Source organism: Balaenoptera borealis (assembly GCF_965194805.1).
Source record: "Balaenoptera borealis genome assembly, chromosome: 11".
In the NCBI taxonomy this organism is placed as follows: domain Eukaryota; kingdom Metazoa; phylum Chordata; class Mammalia; order Artiodactyla; family Balaenopteridae; genus Balaenoptera; species Balaenoptera borealis.
In genome coordinates, this window is record NC_138868.1 from 37,403,584 (window position 1) to 37,425,192 (window position 21,609).

The following is a 21,609-nucleotide window of genomic DNA, read 5'->3' on the forward strand; positions in this document are numbered from 1 at the left end:
CGAGGCTGTTCCTTAGGCTTCCAGACGATAGCTCCCCTGTTCCTTAGATGTACTTCCTTTTGGCTGGTCTTCAGAGGCTTTTCAAATATGAAAACTTAGGCAGGCAACCTGTCCTCAACCTGCTTTCCCAGTGGACACACTGGGCTACTTCTTCTTGCCTTTCCATGCCTCGCCCGGGATGCTTTGTGTTGCCCATTTGTCCAGGGAAACCCATGTGTGATGGGAACCTGAATGAGCCCTGGGGAGGATGGCAGTGTACACCTTCCCGCTGCCTGACGCTGCTCTGAGAGGAGTAATGGCCCTTAGCCTTCCTCAGAGTGCTACAGGGGAGGAGGGGAGAAGGCTGCAATTTATGTGGATTCAGATACTTGGAGATGCTCCCTGGACAGGAACAAAGGAATTCCAAAGAAACCATCTCATCAGGAATCTTTGTAACTATGGGTGCAAGTCTACATTTATTTTATTCCAAGACCTACTTGCTTAATTTTTATTTAAATATTTTAAACTCAGGTAGTTGTAGAGCAAAAAACAACCCAATAAATAGTAAACTCTTTACAACCCTTGACGTTATCTTTCTGATCTTGGTCAAAAGACATGCTTGTGTAACATCCTTGAAGCTTTTCTGATGTGACATTTGCTAGATGAAAGCAAAGAGCTGGTCAAGGAGGAGGGGGGGCCTTGACATTAACCAAATTCAAATGTATCATTTGTAAATCCCAGATGTTTACTCTGTATCAATGTGGAAAACAGATTCTAACTCCAGGTTTGTGGGAAGGGAACAAAGACAAGGAGACTGTTCCCAACAGTGTTTTGTTGGCTCAGTGAGCATTTTAGGAGCAAGCTTCTTCCTACCTTGCAAGTAAACAAGAGAGAAACCTACTGATTTACAGATCTCTCTCTCCTCTCTGTCTCCATCTGTCTCTCCTTCTCTCTTAGTTCCCCAGCTCCGTATCTAAGAACTGTCTAGAAGCTTGGTTGTTGTTACTTTGAAATTAAAATGAATCTCAGAAAAAAACAAAAATTAGTGTCCACAAGGAAAGGAAAACGGTGGATATCTTTTTTTTGGCTGTGCCCCACGACATGCAGGATCTTAGTTCCCCGACCAGGGATTGAACCTGGGCCACGGTAGTGAAAGCACCAAGTCCTAACCACTGGACTGCCAGGGAAGTCCCGGAAACTGTGGATATTGTAACATTTGGCAAGTGGTAGGGACACAGTCTGGCTGGGTGTTTCTAACTTGTGTCTAATAACTAATTAAACAGTAATCAGTTGGTGGTGTGGCTTACGTTTTTTGGGGGTTTTTTAAATTAACTTTTTAAAAATTGAGGTATAACATTCATATACTGAATGTACAATCTTAAGTATATAATTGGAAGAAAATTTCTGAAATTAACGTACATAACTACCCCTCAGATCAAGATATGGCACATTATCAGTACCCCCCAAATCTCTGGGCTCCCTTCATTTGGGTAGTTTTTTTTTCCCTTAGCAGCCACAACCCACCCTTGTTTGCCAATGATAATTAGAAATTCAGGCTAAAAATGAAAACTCAAGAAGTCATAGGCAATCCCAGAGGCAACACCTAATAGATTTCATCAGGCAGTCTGTGTTTACATTTCTGTGGTACAGAATTAATCCCACACTCTGACACATCCTTCATTTAGCCCCGTCCTCAAAGAAAAAGATACCTTTGAAAGCAAAGAGATTCCCAAAGCAGCTCCTATCTGTCCAGAGTGAGAAAGCCGAGAAAGGAAGCGGACGTGAAAGGAAGGGAGTGAAAGAAGGGGCTGTGTCAGCTCTGCCCTCAAAAGGTCCCTCTGGGAGACTCCATTCCCATCAGACCTTCACAGGGGTTCACCCGAGGCAGCGGGCCCCACTGGTGGGAGGGACTCATCATGAAAAGGATTGCAGTCCGTATATGCCAGTGCCACCGTGGTTGACCAGTCCTCGTGCCAATCTGTCCCAGCGTGGGGACTGGTGGTGAGGATGGCACCTCACTTGTCCGCTAGTAAAATGGGCTTATTAGAACCAACCCCTCTGACCACTAAGGGAAGCTATGAGGGGAAGCAAACACACCTGCACAAAACTGCTGTGGAAGCACTGCATCTGAAACACTAAATCAGAAGGTTTAAAGCAGGGGTTGGAAACTCAAGTGCCTCGGGACAGGCAGGTATTTGAAGGGTGTAGCTGGTTGGCACACAGTGGCGCGGGCCCTGTCCAAAGGCGGGGACACCCGGGCATCAGTTGGTTGTGGAGAATATAGACTCAGGAAGGCAATATCTTCTGATTTTTCAAAGAAACCAGAAGCTCACTATCATGTGAAATGATGAACTTGAAGAAACTTGACATGCAATCCCATTTAAAAGAAGAGTGATACTGTGGGCCAAATACAATACACTGGCAGGAGGATATGACCCACAGATCTGTTGGGACGTACTGGTCTTCAAGCCCAGGCTTCTTAACTTTGTTCCCACCCCAGCACTCTCGAGGGATCAGACGAATGCCAGGGACACGCACTCCAGACTAAGAACAACGGCCAGTTGAGTCCAACATTCTTTTTTTTTTTTTTTACAAATAGATGATGAAACTGAGGTCCGGGAAGGAAACAGGATTTGCCAAGGCCACCACAGTGAGAGCGGTGAGTCTCCCCACTCCCCTTTAGTGTACCCCGATACTGGACCCCCCCCTCTCCCTGCAGGTAGAGGACAGAGTCAAGACATAAGAGCACAGGCATCAAGCAGGAGGTCGGGCCTCATCTCACAGACCTGGAGATTCTGCGCATCCCAAACAGCCCCCTTGGCCCACAGGCCCAAGGCTCTCTGCTGGCAGGGGCCTTGGGAGGGACCCTGCTCCTTACCTGGACATCCAGGCTCTTACGCGAGGAGGCAGGCGTGTTGGCATAGGAGCCGATGGAGGAGCTGGTGATGTCATCCGTGCTGAGGTTGTCTATGGTGTCGCTGATACCGCTGCTGACGGAGCTGCTGTCATCCCAGCTGCCAAGACAAACACAGCCTGAGCACCGAGACCTCACACTGCGCCAGCTCAGCAGCGTCTGATGATACAGACAAGCGTGTACCATCCCCGAAGGCTCCGGTGTCACAAAGCCCCAGACAGAGCTCCTTTGCCTCTGATGTGACTCATCTTCAAGGGTGCCATCCATCCGTTTCGTCTGGCAGCCGGGTGAAGTGGCTGATGTGTACCTTCCCCCGAAGGGTGGGCACCTCCCTGAGCAGACGTGGCTAGACACCTACACCCTGCCTACCCCATCCTCAGCTTCATCTCGGGAACTTCAGAAAGGCCAAGGGCTACCTGCTAGGCCTAGAGCCAGCAGAGGAGCAGGGGTTTGGGGGCTGGAGCTGAAAGTGGGGCAGAGAGAGAGACAGCAGTGGCACCCTCCCTGGGGCTCAGAGCGGGAGAAAGAACTGCTATGTGAATTCCCTGGACTCCACTCCTGGAGCAAAAAAGCCAAGGGAAGGAAAGTGCAAAAGTCAGCAAAACCCACCAACTCCATTGGCAGTTCTAACTCTAATAATATCCCAGGATGCATCGAAAATAGAGTCCATTTCTCAACCCTCAACTCCATCGAGACCATTGTCCCCCACCATTCAAGTCAAACCTCCAAGCAATAATTCTTCTTTTTTCTTCTGCCTCCTGCTTCCCAACACCAAGACATTCAGTCCACCCCCGGGACCGCCCGCCTCTGCTTGCAGAATCTCTCCCAGTGTGCACAGCCCTCCCCGCCCCTGCGCCCTGTGGTTCCAGCTGCTTAGCTCTGCCTAGGTGACTGCCAACAGGCCGGCTGCGCTCCGCGCTCCTCGTCTGCTCCCAGACCGTCTACTCTCCCCACGGCAGCCAGAATGATCTTTGTGAAACACAAATCAGATCTATTGCTCCACTGCTTCAAACCCTCCAGTGGCTTCTCAGGGACCCAAAAACTCTGTACTCTGGCCCTCAAGACCCTGTGATCCAGCCTCCCCGTCCAGTCCTGTCTTGGGCCCCCCTCCATCGCTCACTGGCTCTGGGTGTTCGTGTTCAAGGCTTTGCATTTACTGTACCTCTTCTTGGTCACCTGTCCCTTCTTCCTTCTCACTTGAAGAGTCACCTCCCCAGAAAGGCCTTCCCTGGTCCCTCTATCTGCAGTGCCACCTCCACCCCCCGCCCGGCCAGCATCAAGCTGGTTGCATTTTCTCATTTGTTTGGTTGCAGGGTGGCAGATACACAGCAGGTGCTCAATAAATACTTGCTGATTTAGACACATGGGAGTGGGAAGTTGAGGAGGCTATAAAGTAAGCTTCCAGCATCAGTGTAACACTGCTCTACTTGATCGAGTGACAAAAGGTAAGTATTATTGTTTTTCTATTGTACAGGTGGAGAAACTGAGGCTTAGAAAGGTAAGACGCCTGCACAAGGTCAGACTGTGAGAGGTGGAGCAGGACCTGCAGCCAGCTGGCCCAGCTTCAGAGCCACCCTCTTTTTTTTAAAATAAATTTATTTATTTATTTTTGGCTGCATTGGGTCTTCATTGCTGCACGCGGGCTTTCTCTAGTTGGGCGAGCAGGGGCTGCTCTTCACTGCCGTGTGCGGGCTTCTCTTGTTGCGGAGCATGGGCTCTAAGCGTGTGGGCTTCAGTAGTTGTGGCTCGCGGGCTCTAGAGCGCAGGCTCAGTAGTTGTGGTGCACGGGCTCTAGAGCACAAGCTCAGCAGTTGTGGCTCATGGGCTCTAGAGTGCAGGCTCTGTAGTTGTGGTGCACGGGCTTAGTTGCTCCGTGGCATGTGGGATCTTCCTGGACCAGGGATCAAACCCGTGTCCCCTGCACTGGCAGGTGAATTCTTAACCACTGCGCCAACAGGGAAGTCCCAGAGCCACCCTCTTTACTGTGATGCCAGACGGCTCTCTATTACATCAATTTTCAGTGCACACGGGCATACGACACGGCCCACTTCCCCAGGAGGAAGCCCAGGTTCGGGAGGCTAGCATATCCCAGAGCAGGAGTGGCAGGGTCAGTATCTACACCCGGGGCCGTGTGATGATGAAGCATTGACTTAACCATGTTACTCCACCTCTCAGCCCTCCACAGTGAGCTGTGCCTCACCGAAAGGCCTGCACAGCGGCAGCCTGATGCCTCAGAAACGCCAGTGTCAGAACAATTCCACTCCTGGGTATACATCCGAAAAAACAAAAACACTAATTCGAAAAGATACATGCATCCCAATGTTCACAGCAGCATTGTTTATAATTGTCAAGATAAGGAAGCAACCTAAGTGTCCATCAACAGATGAATGGATAAAGATGTGGTATGTACATACAATGGAATATTACTCAGTCATAAAAAAGAATGCAATTTTGCAATTTGCAACAACATGGATGGACTTAGAAGGCATTATGCTTAGTAAAATAAGTCAGGCAGAAAAAGAGAAATACTATATGATAGCACCTACATGTAGAATGTAAAAAAATACAACAAACTAGGGAATATAACAGAAACAGACTCACAGAACAAACGAGTGGTCACCAGTGAGGAGATGGAAGAAGCAAGGGGCAAGATGGGGTAGGGGATTAGAAGGTACAAACTACGATGTACGAAATATATAAGCTGCAAGGATATATTGTGTAGCACAGGGAGTACAGCCAATATTTTATAATAACTATAAATGGAGTATAACCTTTAAAAATTGTGAATCACTATGCTGCACATCTGAAACAAATAATATTGTACATCAACTATGTCTCGAAAAAACAAACCAAAAAAACCAAACAACAAAAAAGAAATGCCAATATCTGAGATTTAGAAAGCCAGGAGCTCCCCATACTCCCCCCCAAGTAATCAAAAGGAAGTTTCAGTTTGTTCCACCAACTTGTAGGATGCCTGTCTGAACTCTGCTGATCAGACAGGAAGACGAGGCTTAGTGGAAACCTGTTTTCATCACCTTTCCCTTCAGCCCGCCAATTTGGCTTCCTAAAGCCCACCTGGAGGGTCCCACACAAGTGCAGGGGAAACATGCGAAGGTGGTTCTCAAGTAGGGAGGATAAAGGCAGGAAGTGTGAGGGCTCAGGAGGGGACTTGGGATGAATTCACAGGGCCTGCAGCATCCCGCAGCTCTGGGTCTTAGCCGACCTCCCTCCTGTGATTCCACTGCTTTGGCCTGGGCTCCATCCGGTTCCGAATCCTCCTTTAAGGACTTCTCCAAATACTCTGGCCCACCCTCACAATCCCCTCCTCTGAATTCCCACAGTCTTCCGCATTTGGGTTCATTCTATACACTCCTGCCGTTTTCTAGTTGTTCTCCATATGACGGTCTGTCCTACTTTCCAAGTATATGCAGGGGTCTGCTTAGTGATAGTGACAAGTGCATCCCAGGTGTCAGGCATCATGCCAGGTGCTTCCGATACATCACTTATTTCTCCACTCTTCATATCACACCTGTAAGGGACCTATTATCCTCCCCAGTTGACAAATGAAGAGATCAAGGCTGAAAGAACAAGTATTTTGCCCAGTGCCGTTCAGTCCACTTTGGAATTGGGTTTAAGACGCTGAATTGTCTAATTTCAGAACATGCGCTCCCTCTGGCCTGCATCATCCGATTTTTCACAACAGCCGTTGGCTGAGCACTTGCCAACATGCCAACTCTTCAGTATCTGCAGTTATTCTCAGCAACGCTCCTACTCCCTCACAGGTGGCCTTGCTTCCTAATGAGGAAACTGAGGCTGTGAGAGCTGCCGTCCAGGGCTCTCTGCAGATGCGTGGCAGAGCTGGCAGTGAAACCCTCCCCGACCCTGAAGCCCACCTCCAGAGCAGTGCTGCCACAGCAATACCAGCCTCTCATCAACTCCATCTCCAGGCACACAGTATGTGTTTATTAAACTCCTCCTGACTGAACTCACGTACAGGAGAGACAGGCAGGGCAAGTTCTGACGCAAACGCGGCCCCAGCAGTGGATTCTGAGCCCGGCTCCCTCCCACTTCAGCCTCTGACAAGTCACTACTTCCTTGCCTCAGTTGCCTTATGGGTGACACATGGATGACACCACCTAGGCTGGCAACTGTGGAAGGCTCTGCTGGGAAAAGGGTGACATAACAGACGGGAAAGGACTCTAATCCACTCTCATGATGAAAAGAAAATCCCATGAGTCTTTAATTGCATCTGCTCTCTGGGGTTAGCAATTTAACGTATCTAAAATTTCCTATAATCCAACGAAGAAGAAAGAGGACAGCCAGGAGACAAGTGGGGCTGGAGGGGAGGAAGGAGGGAACTTAGTAACAAATGCCCATGAATCCAAGCCCCAGATTTTTTTGCTTTGAAATTGTACCCGCTCTTCCTTTGTGGCCTTTCAACACTGAGAGGCTGTTGCAGAGGGGCATGTGGCACTTATCACACACACGATTCTTCCCACGTCGGTGCCCAGAGCATCATGCGGCTATGATGAGATTACAGGAAGTCCTTGAAACTGAGCTGGCCCAGAAGGGGCGAACCAATGATCTACCCCACAGAAGAGTGGAGTGGGGAAATTAAGGAGGAGGATGAAGGAGCAGTGACACAAGGGAAGTCCATGCTGAACAAGAGTGGCCTTGGTGTCCCCCAGGGCTGTCTGTGTGCCAGAAACCAGAGCTGTCCCCACACTCGGAAAACCAGCCATGTCTCCCTCACTTCTGGATCTTTGGGGACATTGGCGGATCTATCTAGATATAAAATCACTTAGCTCCAACTTGTCCTTTCCCTAAAATTCAGGGTATTATAAACGGTCATGAGGCACCAAGATCAAGGTCAGTGAGTTCCAAGAAGCATCCTAAGGAAAACTAGGTCCATAAGATGCTCTGTGATAACAACGTGGTCCGAACAAGAGAATGTGGGGTATGCCAGCCCCCTCTTAGAGATTCACATTGTCCATGAACTTCACAGTTACAAAGTGCTGGCACGAGCTCTTTAACTTTGCCTAAAATAGCACTCCCCCCACAGGAGATGTTGAGAATGACACACAGCTCTGGAAGAAATGCAAAGGAAGCCTAGAGCTGCCTCGGACCCACTGGTCCCTTCATCCTTACCTGCCTTAGAAGGCAGTTAGCACAGAGGCAGGGAAGCAGAGGCAAGAGGAATGACATCACCTGAGCTCCTGCATCCAGGTCAGACCAAAAGCCAGAAGCCACTTCTGGGAGACCAAACAGTGAGAACTAATACAATTCTTTTCTTTTGCTTAAAACTAGTTTGCTTAGGTTTCTGTCACTCGGTATACTTGTGCTAACTAATGGGGAATTGCAATTTGTTTCTAAAACGACTCCAGACATGTGGTTGAGAGTCAGACAGGAAAAATGTGGAAAGCATGCAGAATTCATTCAGGCAGTAAGAACATTAGTTGAATCCAATCAAGTGGCAAAGGAAATTAGGTACAACCTGGGATGGGGTACAAGTCTACTGACCCAAGTTGGGCGATAAATGTTGAAAGAGGTTACAAAACATGATTATGACTCAAACTTGAAAGAAACCCAGAGGATTTGTGTTTGCAGTGAGGTGAAACAAAATTCCAGGTAAGAGGCTCCAGGGACCCAGATGACACGGCAGAAAGAACTACAGGGTACTCAGCCACGGCTCCAGAACATTCATTCCGGAATATGATTGGACCATTCCTGCATCCTGCCCTTGAATCTGATTGAGAAAAATCACATGATGATTCTGAGCCCACCTGAGAGGATAAACTTCCTCCCTTCAGCTGGGAGTAAGTGACTTTAAATCCTGGGAAAGTTTCAAAAAGATGAAGGGAGATAATGAAATAAATCCTGCTATTAATACTTAAGTTTAGGGTGAAAGCTTTGTGATCACTGGGGTAATCTCTATATGTTTATAATATTTTAAAAAATATACGGCCTATTAGAGATTCTAAAAAGAATAGTCTTGTGATTCGAACCTAAATGAGTACTGAGGGTTTTTTTTTGTTTTTATTTATTTATTTATTTATTTATTTATGGCTGTGTTGGGTCTTCGTCTCTGCGCAAGGGCTCTCTCTAGTTGCGGCAAGTGGGGGCCACCCTTCATCGCGGTGCGCGGGCCTTTCATTATTGCGGCCTCTCTTGTTGCGGAGCACAGGCCCCAGACGCGCAGGCTCAGCAGTTGTGGCTCACGGGCCCAGCCGCTCAGCGGCATGTGGGATCCTCCCAGACCAGGGCTCAAACCCGTGTCCCCTGCATTGGCAGGCAGACTCTCAACCACTGCGCCACCAGGGAAGCCCAGAGTACTGAGTTTTGATTTGAGATTTTTAAGATGAAAGATTTAAAAATTGGATTCAGACTGTAAAAAGAATTGAAGTGTTTTGGACAAACTGAAGCTATAAATGTCATAAATTATGTGATTTGCAAGGGTTGTTTAAGTGCTTAGAAAGATTTTGCTTGTTAGGCTGCTAAAGTCTACCCCATCCAACATTTTGGAGAGCATGAGGAAACCAGGTATGTTAAGTTTACGAATGCAATCTGAAATATTTAAGGAGGGAAATCCCTGGTGGTCCAGTAGTTAGGACCTGGCGTTCTCACTGCTGGGGGCCCGGGTTCGATCCCTGGTCGGGGAACTAAGATCCCACAAACCTCGCGGTGCAGCAAAAAATACATAAAATAAAATAAAATATTTAAGGAAACTTAATTATCCAAGTTTGCAAACAGTACTAATTAAATTCAAGTCTGAATTAATAACGTACTAATCAAATAACAAGTGGAAACATTCTTAATGTATACAAAAATACTTGACTTACAGATAAGATTTATAAGAAAACATAGGTTTCAAAATTAAAGCTTCAACAGTTGAATAGTAAAACCTAATTAATTCTAAGACATTCTTTTTGGGTACAAAAGTGTTCCTCAGACATTTAGAAAAATATTAAAGCAGATTTCATTTTGTGAGTGAATGAATGATTTTTATATGAACGACCAGAAGAATAAATGAACACAAGACAGCATCTATTCTCTTCACCAGTTCTTCCCGCTCCACTTCACCTTCACTCTGTATTGTAAGACTGCCAAGACTACTCCAAAAGTCTTAGTGGAAACAGCACTGTGTTCAACAGCCTTGGGAAACAAGCAGAAGAACTCTGGGGGCGTCCTCCTGCCCCAGGTTCTGTCATAGGAAACTAAAAGGGACATGGGGCCCACAGCTTGGCTGGTTCCCGTCTTTTTTTTTAAATTTCAAAACAGCATATGATGTTTATGCCCTATAAATTCTTTGGCTGGGACATCTAGAGAAATGGCAAGAAGATGTTTCCATTGACTCCTCAGAACCATCAACACAAAAAGATCATTTCCCCTCCAGATCACAGCCATGTCCCTTTTTCTCTCCTCAATGAAAGGTCCTCCACTGGTGATCATATCAGGGCACAACTGCAGTTATAAGTGATCAGATTGGAAGATGACCTTCACCTATTTTTGCCAGTGGGTGGGCGGAAAGAATTCCACCAAACATTTGCTATTTTTCTTCAAGGCTCCTAAACTAAATGTTTTTGAGTCCCGAGCCAGGGGCCTTGAATTCATTTTGTTCATCTCACCCCGTCAGCCAGCACCCTCTATGTGCCAGGCACCACGTGCGGTTCCAGGGGGTACAGTGATGACTCAGTTGTCCCCACCCTTGACCGCAAAGCCGGTAGATGTGACAGACAAGAACACATAGCTCAGACACAAAGGAAAATGTAAAATGGGAAGGTCAGCAAAGGAAACTGCACTGGTTTCAGACATTTCTACAGCCTTCAATAGCCCCTCAAACCACCAGCCAAGTGCCAGCACAAGGCAATAGACGGCAGCATGCCAAAGCCCAGGCCCACCGGTGCTCTTTGCTATGCTGCTCTCTCCTTCAAGACTTGGAAGTGGCAAAGCCAAGGAGCCAGGAGAGCCAGGCCCTGGCCCCAGCCCTCCCCTCTAATAGAACTCCCCTCTAATAGAACTGCTTCCTATTAGAGTCTGGATATGTCACTTACTCTTAGTTCCCAGTTTCTCATGAGGGAGGTGGATGCAGCCATCCCAGAGGTGCTTTCTAACTGCCATCCTGGGAGTTTAAGCTCAGAGAAAAGCTAGTAGAGGCAAAGGGGCACTGAAGGTCCCCACTGGTCAGAGCACCTCCTCTCATTCAGTAAAAGCTGCCAAAGAAGTAACTGCACTTCCTAGTTTCTGGGCTTCTTCGTTGCTGATTTCACCCCTTAAATGATTATCTTTAAAGCCCACACTGAGTCTTTTAAATATTTGGAATAGGTGCCAATATCTTATACATAGGAGATGATTACTCAGCCCTGAGTTGTAACTGCTCTCTTTAGACAGACATGTGCTTTCCCATTTGACTCAACCCCCCATCTGAGTCTTTGCACTCACATATGCTACCTGACTGACCCTGCAATTTGAGTTTGAGACCCTCCTACAGAGGCATTACAACCCAATCCACAATAGAGGTCCTCCATGAGACCACACTGTTTATCCACAAAGGAATAAGATGCAATCTTACCTAATACTTAAAGCCACCATTGGCGGTGTTTACCAAATGCCAGGCACTGTACTAGGCATGATACATGGATTATTCCACCTCCCATTTTCCACTGGATGAACCGAGGCTAAGAGCCCAGAGCTCATCAGGATAGGACTCAACCAGGGTCTAATGCCTCTCATCAGAAAGAGAGTACATGTAGGTCAGCTTCAAAGTCTCTGTCTGCTAACCAGCCGAATCTCAAAAGAACCTCGACTGGCTGACAGCAACCACATATAATATCAATGAGACCCCATGTTGGCCAAGACACAGCATTTTAACCAGAGCCAAGGCTCTCCAAAGTGACCAGAAAATCCATTAAAAAATGGAAAGGCCCATAAGACAAGGAGATCCAGTTTCAGAGTCTTACAAGAGATTCTGACATCGCTGTGTCAGGAATTCAAATGCCACTCAGAGGGCTTAAAGCACAATTTCAACAGCCCAAACACAAGCTATCTGCTATGAAAAACGCAGGTGAAAGAATCATAAATTACTCCAGCCTCTCACACTCCCTGTTTTCCTCACTGTTCTAGGGAGTTAGCATTCCATACAACCAAGGAAGAGTAACCTGCTTTCACCAGACCCTCCTGAGAAATCACCTCTAATTTGGACAAATTTTTAATATTGAGCTCTTCTGGGGAGTATCTTGATATATCAGGAATCTGTAATGGTTCTGAATTAATGTGATACTATATTTACAACTTCATCTTCCATGAAATAAAAAGGCAAAACCGAATCCCAAGGTTAGAGGGATGATTAAACAGATTTTTCCACTAGGATTTACACGCCCAGGCATGAGGAATCCTGGCTTTCAGCGAAAGACTCTGAGGAGTTACTGAAGGATCTGGAGGGTCATTACACTTTCCAAATGGACTCCCTGTGAGATAATGTTGTTTATGCAAGGGAAAGGCATGCTTAAATGATGTTGTGAAAAAAATCAGATTGCAGATAAATATTAGTTCTCTGCTCACTAATAAACCACAGCAGGTTAGCAGAGATGAAGTACTGTAACTCTGGTTCTCAAAAGCAGCCTCCACAAAGCAATGGATCCTAATCCCCTCTCCCCCAAAACCCCAAAGCCTGGGTCTACTTCCAGAAGGCCCTCACCGTTCTCAGAAACAGTCTGGACAGCCCCTGCCCCCGTCTCTGCCTCTCTCCTGGTGACTAAGCCCGCACTGTAGAGCCACCCAGGGCTGTGTCCCGGCCTTACCTGCTCACTTTTCCAGTTCTGCTCCAGAATCACAGCAGAGCTCATTTCCAGGGCCCTGTGCCCCCCACCAGAGAGCTGTATTCACTTGCAAAAGCCCAGACTGGTGGAACTTGTTTTCTGGCTATTGTTCAAGGCAATTGTTCCTGTGAAACCCCAGGGCCCAGCGGAATGAGATCCTTTGGTGTGGATGAGTGAGCAAGCCCAACCAGGGCTTAGCAGCAACCCCTGGGGAAGGGAAAAGGTTTGGCTACCTCCATTTCCCACCAGACAGGTATGTTAACTATTTCCTCCCCAGGAGATTTTCTCAGGGGCCTCACCTCCTCCGAACGCTGCCGGAGCCTATTAAGAAAATCGACCTTCAAAGAATGCAACAGGACTCCTGCAGAAACCTACCTTCCGCTGCCTATCTGAGAATGATAAGGGCCAACTTTAATTGACGTTTAAAGCTGCGCCAGACTCCATGCTAATTATATTACTTGCATTCTTTCATTTAATCCGCCCAACTCTATGATAAAAATAATAACTATTATTGACGGCTTACTTATATTTTCTCCTGGGTACCATGAGATAGAGACTAATTCTATACCCATTCTAGAGATGAGACAACTAACGCTTGGAAAGAAAGGCCCAAAGGTCATACAACTAGGAACTGTTGAAGCTGGGATTCACACACAGATCCAAGAGCGTTCAACCACCTCATTTATTTATTCATTTGACACATTTTCATGAACACCTACACGTGTATTAAAAGGACTTTAAAGTTTTCCACATGAAAAAAAAGATAGCTACTTGAAAACAGCGATGAACAAGCAAGCCACCCTTCCTGGTTTCACCCCTGGGATCAGCCTACAGGGTTTTGCTGTTGCAAAATGACCCAGAACCTGAGCTCAAATTAAAGAAAGGGCAGAGTTAGATACTAATCCCAGTAAATTTAGTCTCATCTAGCAGTGGGCTAGGGTACCACAAACCCCCAAGGCTCTGCATGGAGGCAGCATATGCTCTGGAGGAAAAAGCAAAATAGATCTAGGTTTGAACCCTGGCCCTGCCATTTGCTTTGTCAGAGCATCTGCACCTCCAGGAGACCCAGGTTTCCTCCTGTGTGATCTGGTGCTAATTAACGCCCCGTCCTCATCAGATCTCCAGGCACAGAGGAGATAACCAGCTCCTGTCAGCTGCAGTCCGGGATCCAGGGACTTTGCAAGGGCCGCAGGAAGGAGACACAGGCCCACGATATGAAATAGATGATAAAGTTCTAGCGCAAGAGCTTGCTGCCATAAATGGGCAGTGTCCCAGGGGAGAAGCAGCTTCTACAGACAGTGCCAGGTGCAAGGCCAATCATTTGAGGTGGAGAGAGGGAAACAGGAACCCCATAAAGAAGGCTCCAAGGGGATTTAGTAGCAATCAGAATGCCTGGGGTTGAGTTTCACCCCACGGCACCTTTGTCCCATTTTGGTAACTCATTCCTTCAACAAGTAGGTGGTCCCCTGAGTAAGCGTGAAATTCCTCCTTTGGCTCCAGGGGCTGGTTGGGCTACAAACCCCAGCGCTCTGGTCCAGATGCCCTATACCCTCATTGTCAGAATAGGCACCAGCGTGTCTGCTGGCCTCAGCTACACAAAGGCCTCTCTCCTCCAAGGCTCCACCAGAGAAGGCTGCTGACACTTGGTCCACAGCCGCCTGGCTTTTGCCAAAGATCTCAACAAACTTGTCCTGTTGTTCTGTTTACCGGAAGATATGAGTACCCTATACATCAACAGAATTCAGCAATAGCTAATGAAAATAGCAGCAAACACTTACACAAGCTGAAAAGTTTTAATAGTGGGCTCCAGGCACTTTGCTAAAGCACTTTACATATGTTAACCCACACACTCCTATTACACTATAAGGCACAAACTATTAACAGTCCCTTTTTATAGATGTGGAAACTGAGACTTACAGGGGCTATGGTGACCTGCCTACGGTGCCAGAGCTAATAAATGGAGCTGGATTGGAACCTAGATCTGCGCGGTTCTAAAACCCAAGCTCTTCTTAACCACATTCATTCAACCTAAGAGCAGAGGCAAAGAGGCTTTTAAGCAGATCACAGTCATATAAGAACTCTGAACTCTCACTTGTTCTCCAAAAAACCCAGGACACCTTTTAATGAAGTCAACTTATTTCAAAAACATCTCCAAGTAGTTAAAGGTAAGCTGGGGCGGGGATCCCAGACAGGGCACTGACTGGCTGCCCTAGGTCGAGAGTAGGTGGGGGGATGTGAGGGTCCCAACATTTCCATTAACACCGCCCACCCACACATACTCACACTCACCTCCCAATACATCTTAGGAGTCCAGGAACCTGAATGCACAAAACAGAACTACAATTGCCTCAGGGCTGCCGGTCAGGGGTCTTCTGGGGCAATGGGATGGGGAGGGAAGGGAACTCAGGTCAAGAAACAGACACTCAAAATCAGCTCTGGGACCCAAGAGCAGCTCAGCCCTAGCTAATTAGCCACCCCCGTCACACATGTGAACGGCTAGTGCCAAGCCTGGGTCAGCATTAACATTCTGGGTGTACAACCTCTCCCTCTGGGACTCCATAAATCCAGCTTCTTGGGAGGCAGCCGGAGAGTTCCAGGGCACAGTTCCAGCAGCCCAAGGCCAACTCCAAGGTCACTGACCTTCCCAGATTTGACTTTCACTTGGGCTTCTGCCCCCCTGAACCAGGTACAAAGCCAACCAGCACAAATCCAGTCACAGATTCATCCATGAGTCCGAAAGCCTCAAAGAGATTAGCAAACTCCCAGGTAGGTCCTGCTGCCAAAGCAGAGTTACTTTTTAATACCATCCCGCTCCAGAAACAAGCCGAATCTGAGAGGCCCAGGCAGGCCGTGCTTGTAAGTATCATGTGCACTTTGGTGAGTCCTCCACAATAAAAACTGCCCTTCATCCAGCTGAATCCACATTTAAACTTACAGATAAAACCATCCTGAGCCATCTGCCAAGCCCAACAAGGAAGGCAGAGTGGTGGCCAGTCCCAGCTTTGCCTAGTATCTGTGTGACCTTAAGCATGTTCCTTAACCTCTCCTGGCTCCCACTGCCTCACCTCAAAATTTAAAATAATATTGCTGGCTTTGCAAGAAAAGTTAAATGAGACAATGTCTGTTAGGTGCTTGGCAAGTAGTAGGTGGCAATGAACATTGTTTTCTCTTCCCCTTGTCTGGCTTAAAAATAAAAATGCTCCTCTTTGGGCAGCTTTAGAGCAGCCCTAGCAAACAAGAAAAGTACTCCTACTTAAATCTATGCCATCTCTCCCAGAGCCTAGTTTCCACAAAAAAACCCACCTGGTAATTTGCAGCATTAGTAAACATAACCACAAGTTCACCCGGCTTCTTAGACTCCAAATAAAACCTCCAACTGCAAGTCATTTCAATCAGGGCCCTCTGAACCACCAGCACCCCTCGCGAGGGGCCCATGTTGCCTCTCTCTAGTTCCCCCATCCCCCCAGGCTCAAAGGTCTCCTCCAAAAAGCCTGAAATAAGGACCTAAGATAGCCAGTGATCAACACCCAGTTTTTTGGTCTCAGCAGCCTAATTTGATAAGATGGTCTGGAAAATATTGACATTACCCAAATGTCCAGGTGGACCAAGGACATTTGGGTAATGCTCTGTCCGGCTGCCTTTAAGACTATCAAGGTTAAAATGAAAAGGGCTGGGGGTGGGAAGGAAAAGGATGCTGAATTTCCTGACCAGTGACTCCCCCGCTACTTAGCTCACTGGGATTTTGGCAGCTGCACCACTGGCTTCTCTGCCTGGCTTTCCGATACCATCCAAGGTAGTACAAGCACCACACCCTGCCCCAGGCCCTAGAAATTTTAGAATATCGTCCTACCTTGTAAGGTTCCTAGGCCAGAGCATTTCACTACATTGTGGTCCTTAGAGAAAGCAGACAAAGAAGCTGAATGAATCTCACGAAGGCAATTCCGTCAGCCAGCCAGCCAGCCAGCCAGCCCACGCCGGGCCTGGGAATTCCAGGCACCCAGCAACTCTGCTACAGAAGTACCAGCTAGAAGGGGATCTCCATTCCCCTGCCCAGGAAAGAAACCGGATCCACCAACAAAATTAACCCCTAAAGTGCTGAAGGAGCGAGAGGTCAGGCCTGAGTGCTAGTACCAAGTCAGCTGTGAAAAGTTTCAGCAAAGCAAAAGCTAACACCAAACTCGGAAACTGTTACCGTAAAGCACCTAGTGGAAGGGCGCTCCTACGGTCCCAAGGGAGTCGGTAACAGTTGGTCAAGCTGAATAAAATCTAGACGTTAAAGAATATTCTAAAAACCCATGGACTGTGCTAAAATGTTGGAAAAAGTCTCTCAGCTAAAACTGCTACTATTAATAATGACACAGAAATCACTGACGGTAACATTACTTAACTCATTCCATCAACAATTGAATGCAAAGCATTTAACTGAAATGATTAGCCTACAGAGATAACTTATGAACCTGAGAGGGAAAAGATACCTATTTGTATAGCTAACAATGACATACGTTATTTCCAGTGATGTCAATTTTGATGCAGTGCCAACAAAAATATGCATTAATTCCTCATGGTTTCTGTTTTTGTTTTTTTTAAAGATGCTCGGTCTATGCATGGCTACTTTAAACATTACAGTACAGAGGCTGGGAGGGGAGGTGGGACGGGAGAGAATCCCAGTTCTGGGATGGGAAGGGGTTGCACCAACTAATCCCTATTAAAACCTGTAATCAAGGAATTCAGAAGGAGCTATGTAAACAGATGCTGTGAACAATGAACAACTGTTTTATTAGTGAGAATTCAAAGGCAAAATAATGTCATAGCCACAAGCTTTTATTTTAAAGTGAAGGAGGATTAAGATGCTCTCCAAAACCCTTACGCCCTCTCCAAAAATCCTACCAGCTGGCTCCCGGCAGCTTTCAAAGACTTTCCTTGAGAAAGGCTCTCTCCCTGGCCTGGGCTGCCTCTCCAATCAGTTGGGGGAATAGGGGGTTCTGTGTGTGTGTTTGGAAAGGGGGGAGGGTAGGCGAGGAAGCAATAACTGGCCCCAAGCAAGGTCTCGGTGTGGTCAATGTTTGCTCAGCAAACAGAAGCCTTTCAAAGGGGGAATGAAGAGCCATTCCTCCCCGACCCAAAAGGGGGGAAATAAAAGGTCAGCTCAGAGAGGAAGCGATGGTCTAGTGGGGCTTCCCAGGTGAACAAAAAAGCAAATGTGTCCAGGAGCAGAGATTGTAATCTTGAAGGAGTCTCAACCAAAGTTAATCATTCACATCTCATCCCTTAGGGCCCTCCCCCAGGTGAAAAACTGAGGCCAGCCTCTGCAGTGGGAAGTGGAAGGCAGAGGCTGGGTGAGGGATGGGTGAGTTCAGGGGAGGCCAGTGTAGCCCAGATCTACTGAGACAAAGTCAGGATGGACCCAAACTCTGGCTGACAAAGATGCTTTAAACCATTCCTCTTACCTTCTATACTGTCTCTGGAACTGAATTATCTTTACAACATGACTTGTTTGAGAATCTCGCTGACTTCTGGGTTAATTTAGATGGAACAACTACGTATATAGAGACATACATACATAAACACACACACACACACATAGGCATATATACATACACACACATAAAAATTTTCCACTGTTTCCTGCAGTTGTTCCTTGTTTTAAGCAAATATGATATGTAAAAATGCAAATTAACTGCCAAGATAACTAAGGGATCCATTCATTCATTTATTCATTCAACTAACCGATATTTACTGAGCACCTGCTATACAAGAGTCAACAACATAGACAAAAAATTCCTTACTCTAATGAGAACTTACTGTTTAGTGATAGAACTATACAATAAATGAGACAAAATGTAAATTATAGAGTATGTTATAGTGATAAGTGCAAAGGAGAAAAAACAATGTAGGGAAAAGGCTGTGATTTGTCAAGGAGGGGTGTCTGAAATTTTACATAGGGTGGTTAGGGAAGGCCTGCGAAGGGATGATTACGACAGATCTGAAAGAAGTGGGGGAGTTGGTTAGGTGAATATTCTGGAGGTAGGCGCCTTCTAAAAGAGGGAAAGGTCAGTGCAAAGGTCCTGAGGCAGGATACAACTTGCACATTCATTCCAAAGACCCGGATCCCAGTGCGGCTGGAGCAGAGTGAGCAGTGAAGCAAAGGGAGCCTAGGAGGTCAGGTCAGAGGGGTGGAGGGAGGGAGGAGGGTCCCCGAGGAGAACCTGGCAAGTCACTGTAAGCATCTTGGCTTTCACTCTGGGAGAGACGCACAGGAGGGTGAATAATGGAGTTTTCTCCTTATATAAAAGTTCGTGTAAATCTTCAACACTAAATATACAATTATGCACAATATTTTTCAAGGGCAACTTTATTACACAAGACAATATAGTTTAAAAGGATCTCAGTCCTCTCCCTGTGGTTAAAAGTAAAGATCACATCTTTAATATGAAACGCTCTGAATTCTTTGCAGCTACGGGTTCAAATTTAGCTAGGGCTTTCCCATGCTCTGAAAGGCAACACTCAGTATGGCTAAGAGATCCAGCAACAGGAGGAGATAAGAAAAGGAAGGCAGGTCAACCAACTCTATGAGAGCAGATGCCCTTTGGCTCTTCGCAAAGAGCCAAGCTTACCCTGTCATTTCTGACCCTGGTTTCCAAATAGGCCAAATTCCAAAGACCTTCTAGAACTCACAACATTTTTCTCCACAGAAACAATGTTATCAATGATGTCACAGTTCTCAGGTTAACTCACAGAGCCATTTTTTAAACCAAAAAGCAGGTGACCAACTCTACCCAGGTATCAAAGAGTAGAATGAAACTTTATTCTTAGAATACAGTAAGTAATTAGAGAAAACACCACTGAAATGAATCTAAAAAGATGTTCACTTATTTCTAATGAATACTTTTATTAAAATAATACTAATAATACTATTTTATTAAAATAATACTAATACTTCACTCCTTCTCCAACATCGTCGGTTTCTCTCTTTTTACTGGCTCTTTCTCACTGGCCAAGAAATATATCACCTATTTCATCAAATAAAACGAAATTTTCTTTAACCCCACGTCCATATTCTCCTCCATGACCATGTTACAGCAGAACACCTCAAAGGAGCTGTCTATACTCCAACTCCTATGGCCCACCATCTCCTCAACCCACCAGGAAGACTTGCGTCCCCCTCGCTCCACTGCAACTGTTTTGTTTCTCCCAAGAACATCAATGGCTTAATTCTTGCCAAAGCCAGTGGCCCTTCTGCTACCAACGTGGCAGCATGTAGCTAGGTTGGCAGCTTCCTCCTTCCGGAATGGGTCTCTTCCAAGGTTTCCATGCCATCATCTGCACCTGGTTTCATCGTCCCTCATTGGCTGTGTCTCTGTGTCCCTTAGCTCAACCTCCTCCTCTCCAGACCTCTAGGGTTCGGTCTCTTGTCCCCTACTCTTTTCTACCTAGTCTTTTCCTAGGTGATCTCATCTGGGGCTTCAAATACTAGACATAGACAACTCTGAAGTTTGCTTCTCTAGCCTGGCCCCCTTTGTGTACTCAACACATCTCAAATCTAATTCACCTTAGACAAAACTATTGTTTCCAACTTCCAATTTGTGTGCATCCCACTGCCAAAGTCGTCCCCTTCCCAGTCAATGTACCACTACCCACCAGTCATCTATCAGTCTCTCTTTCCTTCATGCCTCCTCTACAATCCACTAACAAGTCCTTTTGGCTATACCTCTCCAATGCACTTTGAACCTGATTACTATTCAGCATCTACAGTAAGATCACCTTGGCCCAAGCCACCGTCATCTCTCTCCTCCGTCAGCCATCTCCCTGATCGCCCAGCCTTCCTTCTTGCCCTGCTAGGATCCATCAGCTACACTTCAGTGACAGTGACCTTTCAGGTATATATCAGATCAAGTTGCCTTTCTGCCTAAAACCCTCCAAGAGCTTCCCAGGGAACTTAGAATAAAATCCAAATTCATTAGAATAAAATCCAAATTCGTTCCCTTGGCCTAAAAGAGATCTGACTCCTGCCCACTCCCTCTGCCATTGTGCCCCTCTCCTTCATTATGTTCAAGTGCAAGGCCCACGTGGGCCCTGGAACATTCTAGGTCTCTTCCCATTTCATAGGCTCTGTGCTGAGTTCCATTTGCCTGAAATGCTCTCCCCCCACATCTCCCCATGGCTGCCTCCTTCTCATGGTTCACGTCTTGGTTGGAATGTCACCTCCTCAGGGATTCCCTCTAGACTCTGGTCCAGTTACTTTCCACTCCATGATACTTCATGGTACTTACCAGGCAGCACATTATTCGTTTATTTTGTGTGCGTGTGTGTGTGTGTGTGTGTGTCTGGGGGAGGGGGTGTTATTGTCTGTATTTTCCAAAAAAAAATTACCAGTAAGCTCTTTGAGGGCAGGAGTGCTGTCTGCTTTTGTTTTGGGAGATCTCCTCCCAGTGCCTAGGGCCCCGATGATGTGGTCCTGGACCAACTGGGTACAAGAGGACAAAACAGTGAACTGAACTCTCTGTGCAGTCTTCTGGCAACTTCTGGTGCTGCCAAGGACTTTAATTCAATGTTTCTTAATCCTTTACTTGGTCACAGACCCATTTGAGGATCTGATAGAAACCCAGGTCTGTTTCTCTGTAAACAAAAATGTATGCTGACATTTTTGCACCATTTCAGGGATGCACTGATCCCCTGAAGCCTGTCCATAAGCCCCAGGTTAAGGGCAGCTGCTTCTGAGGTTCATGGCAGTGGCTTTACACAAGGTCTAGTTTCACATTCATTCCATCACCTTTTGTTTCCTTAATTCAGGAGCCAGCCTGATGCTCATTTGGGTTGCTTTCTTCTGGTTTGCTAATAACAGAACAAAGAGAGAAGAGAAGGAAGGAAGGCTCTCCTGGATGGAGGAACAAGAATGGGAAG

At 46.6% G+C, this 21,609-nt stretch overlaps 1 protein-coding gene across 12 annotated transcripts in view; it reads right to left on the bottom strand.

Annotated features, from left to right (window-relative positions):
- The window catches only part of NAV2 (neuron navigator 2), an 858,870-nt gene that overhangs the window by 86,258 nt on the left and 751,003 nt on the right, over positions 1–21,609 (bottom strand). For all 12 annotated transcript variants that reach the window (XR_014231592.1, XM_082342380.1, XM_082342385.1 and 9 more), the window contains one exon: positions 2,858–2,993. Coding sequence is in view for 11 of the 12 variants with exons in the window: in XM_082342380.1 (XP_082198506.1) it covers positions 2,858–2,993 (136 nt within the window). In the remaining variant the exon portion in view is untranslated. The remainder of the gene's footprint in view (positions 1–2,857; positions 2,994–21,609) is intronic.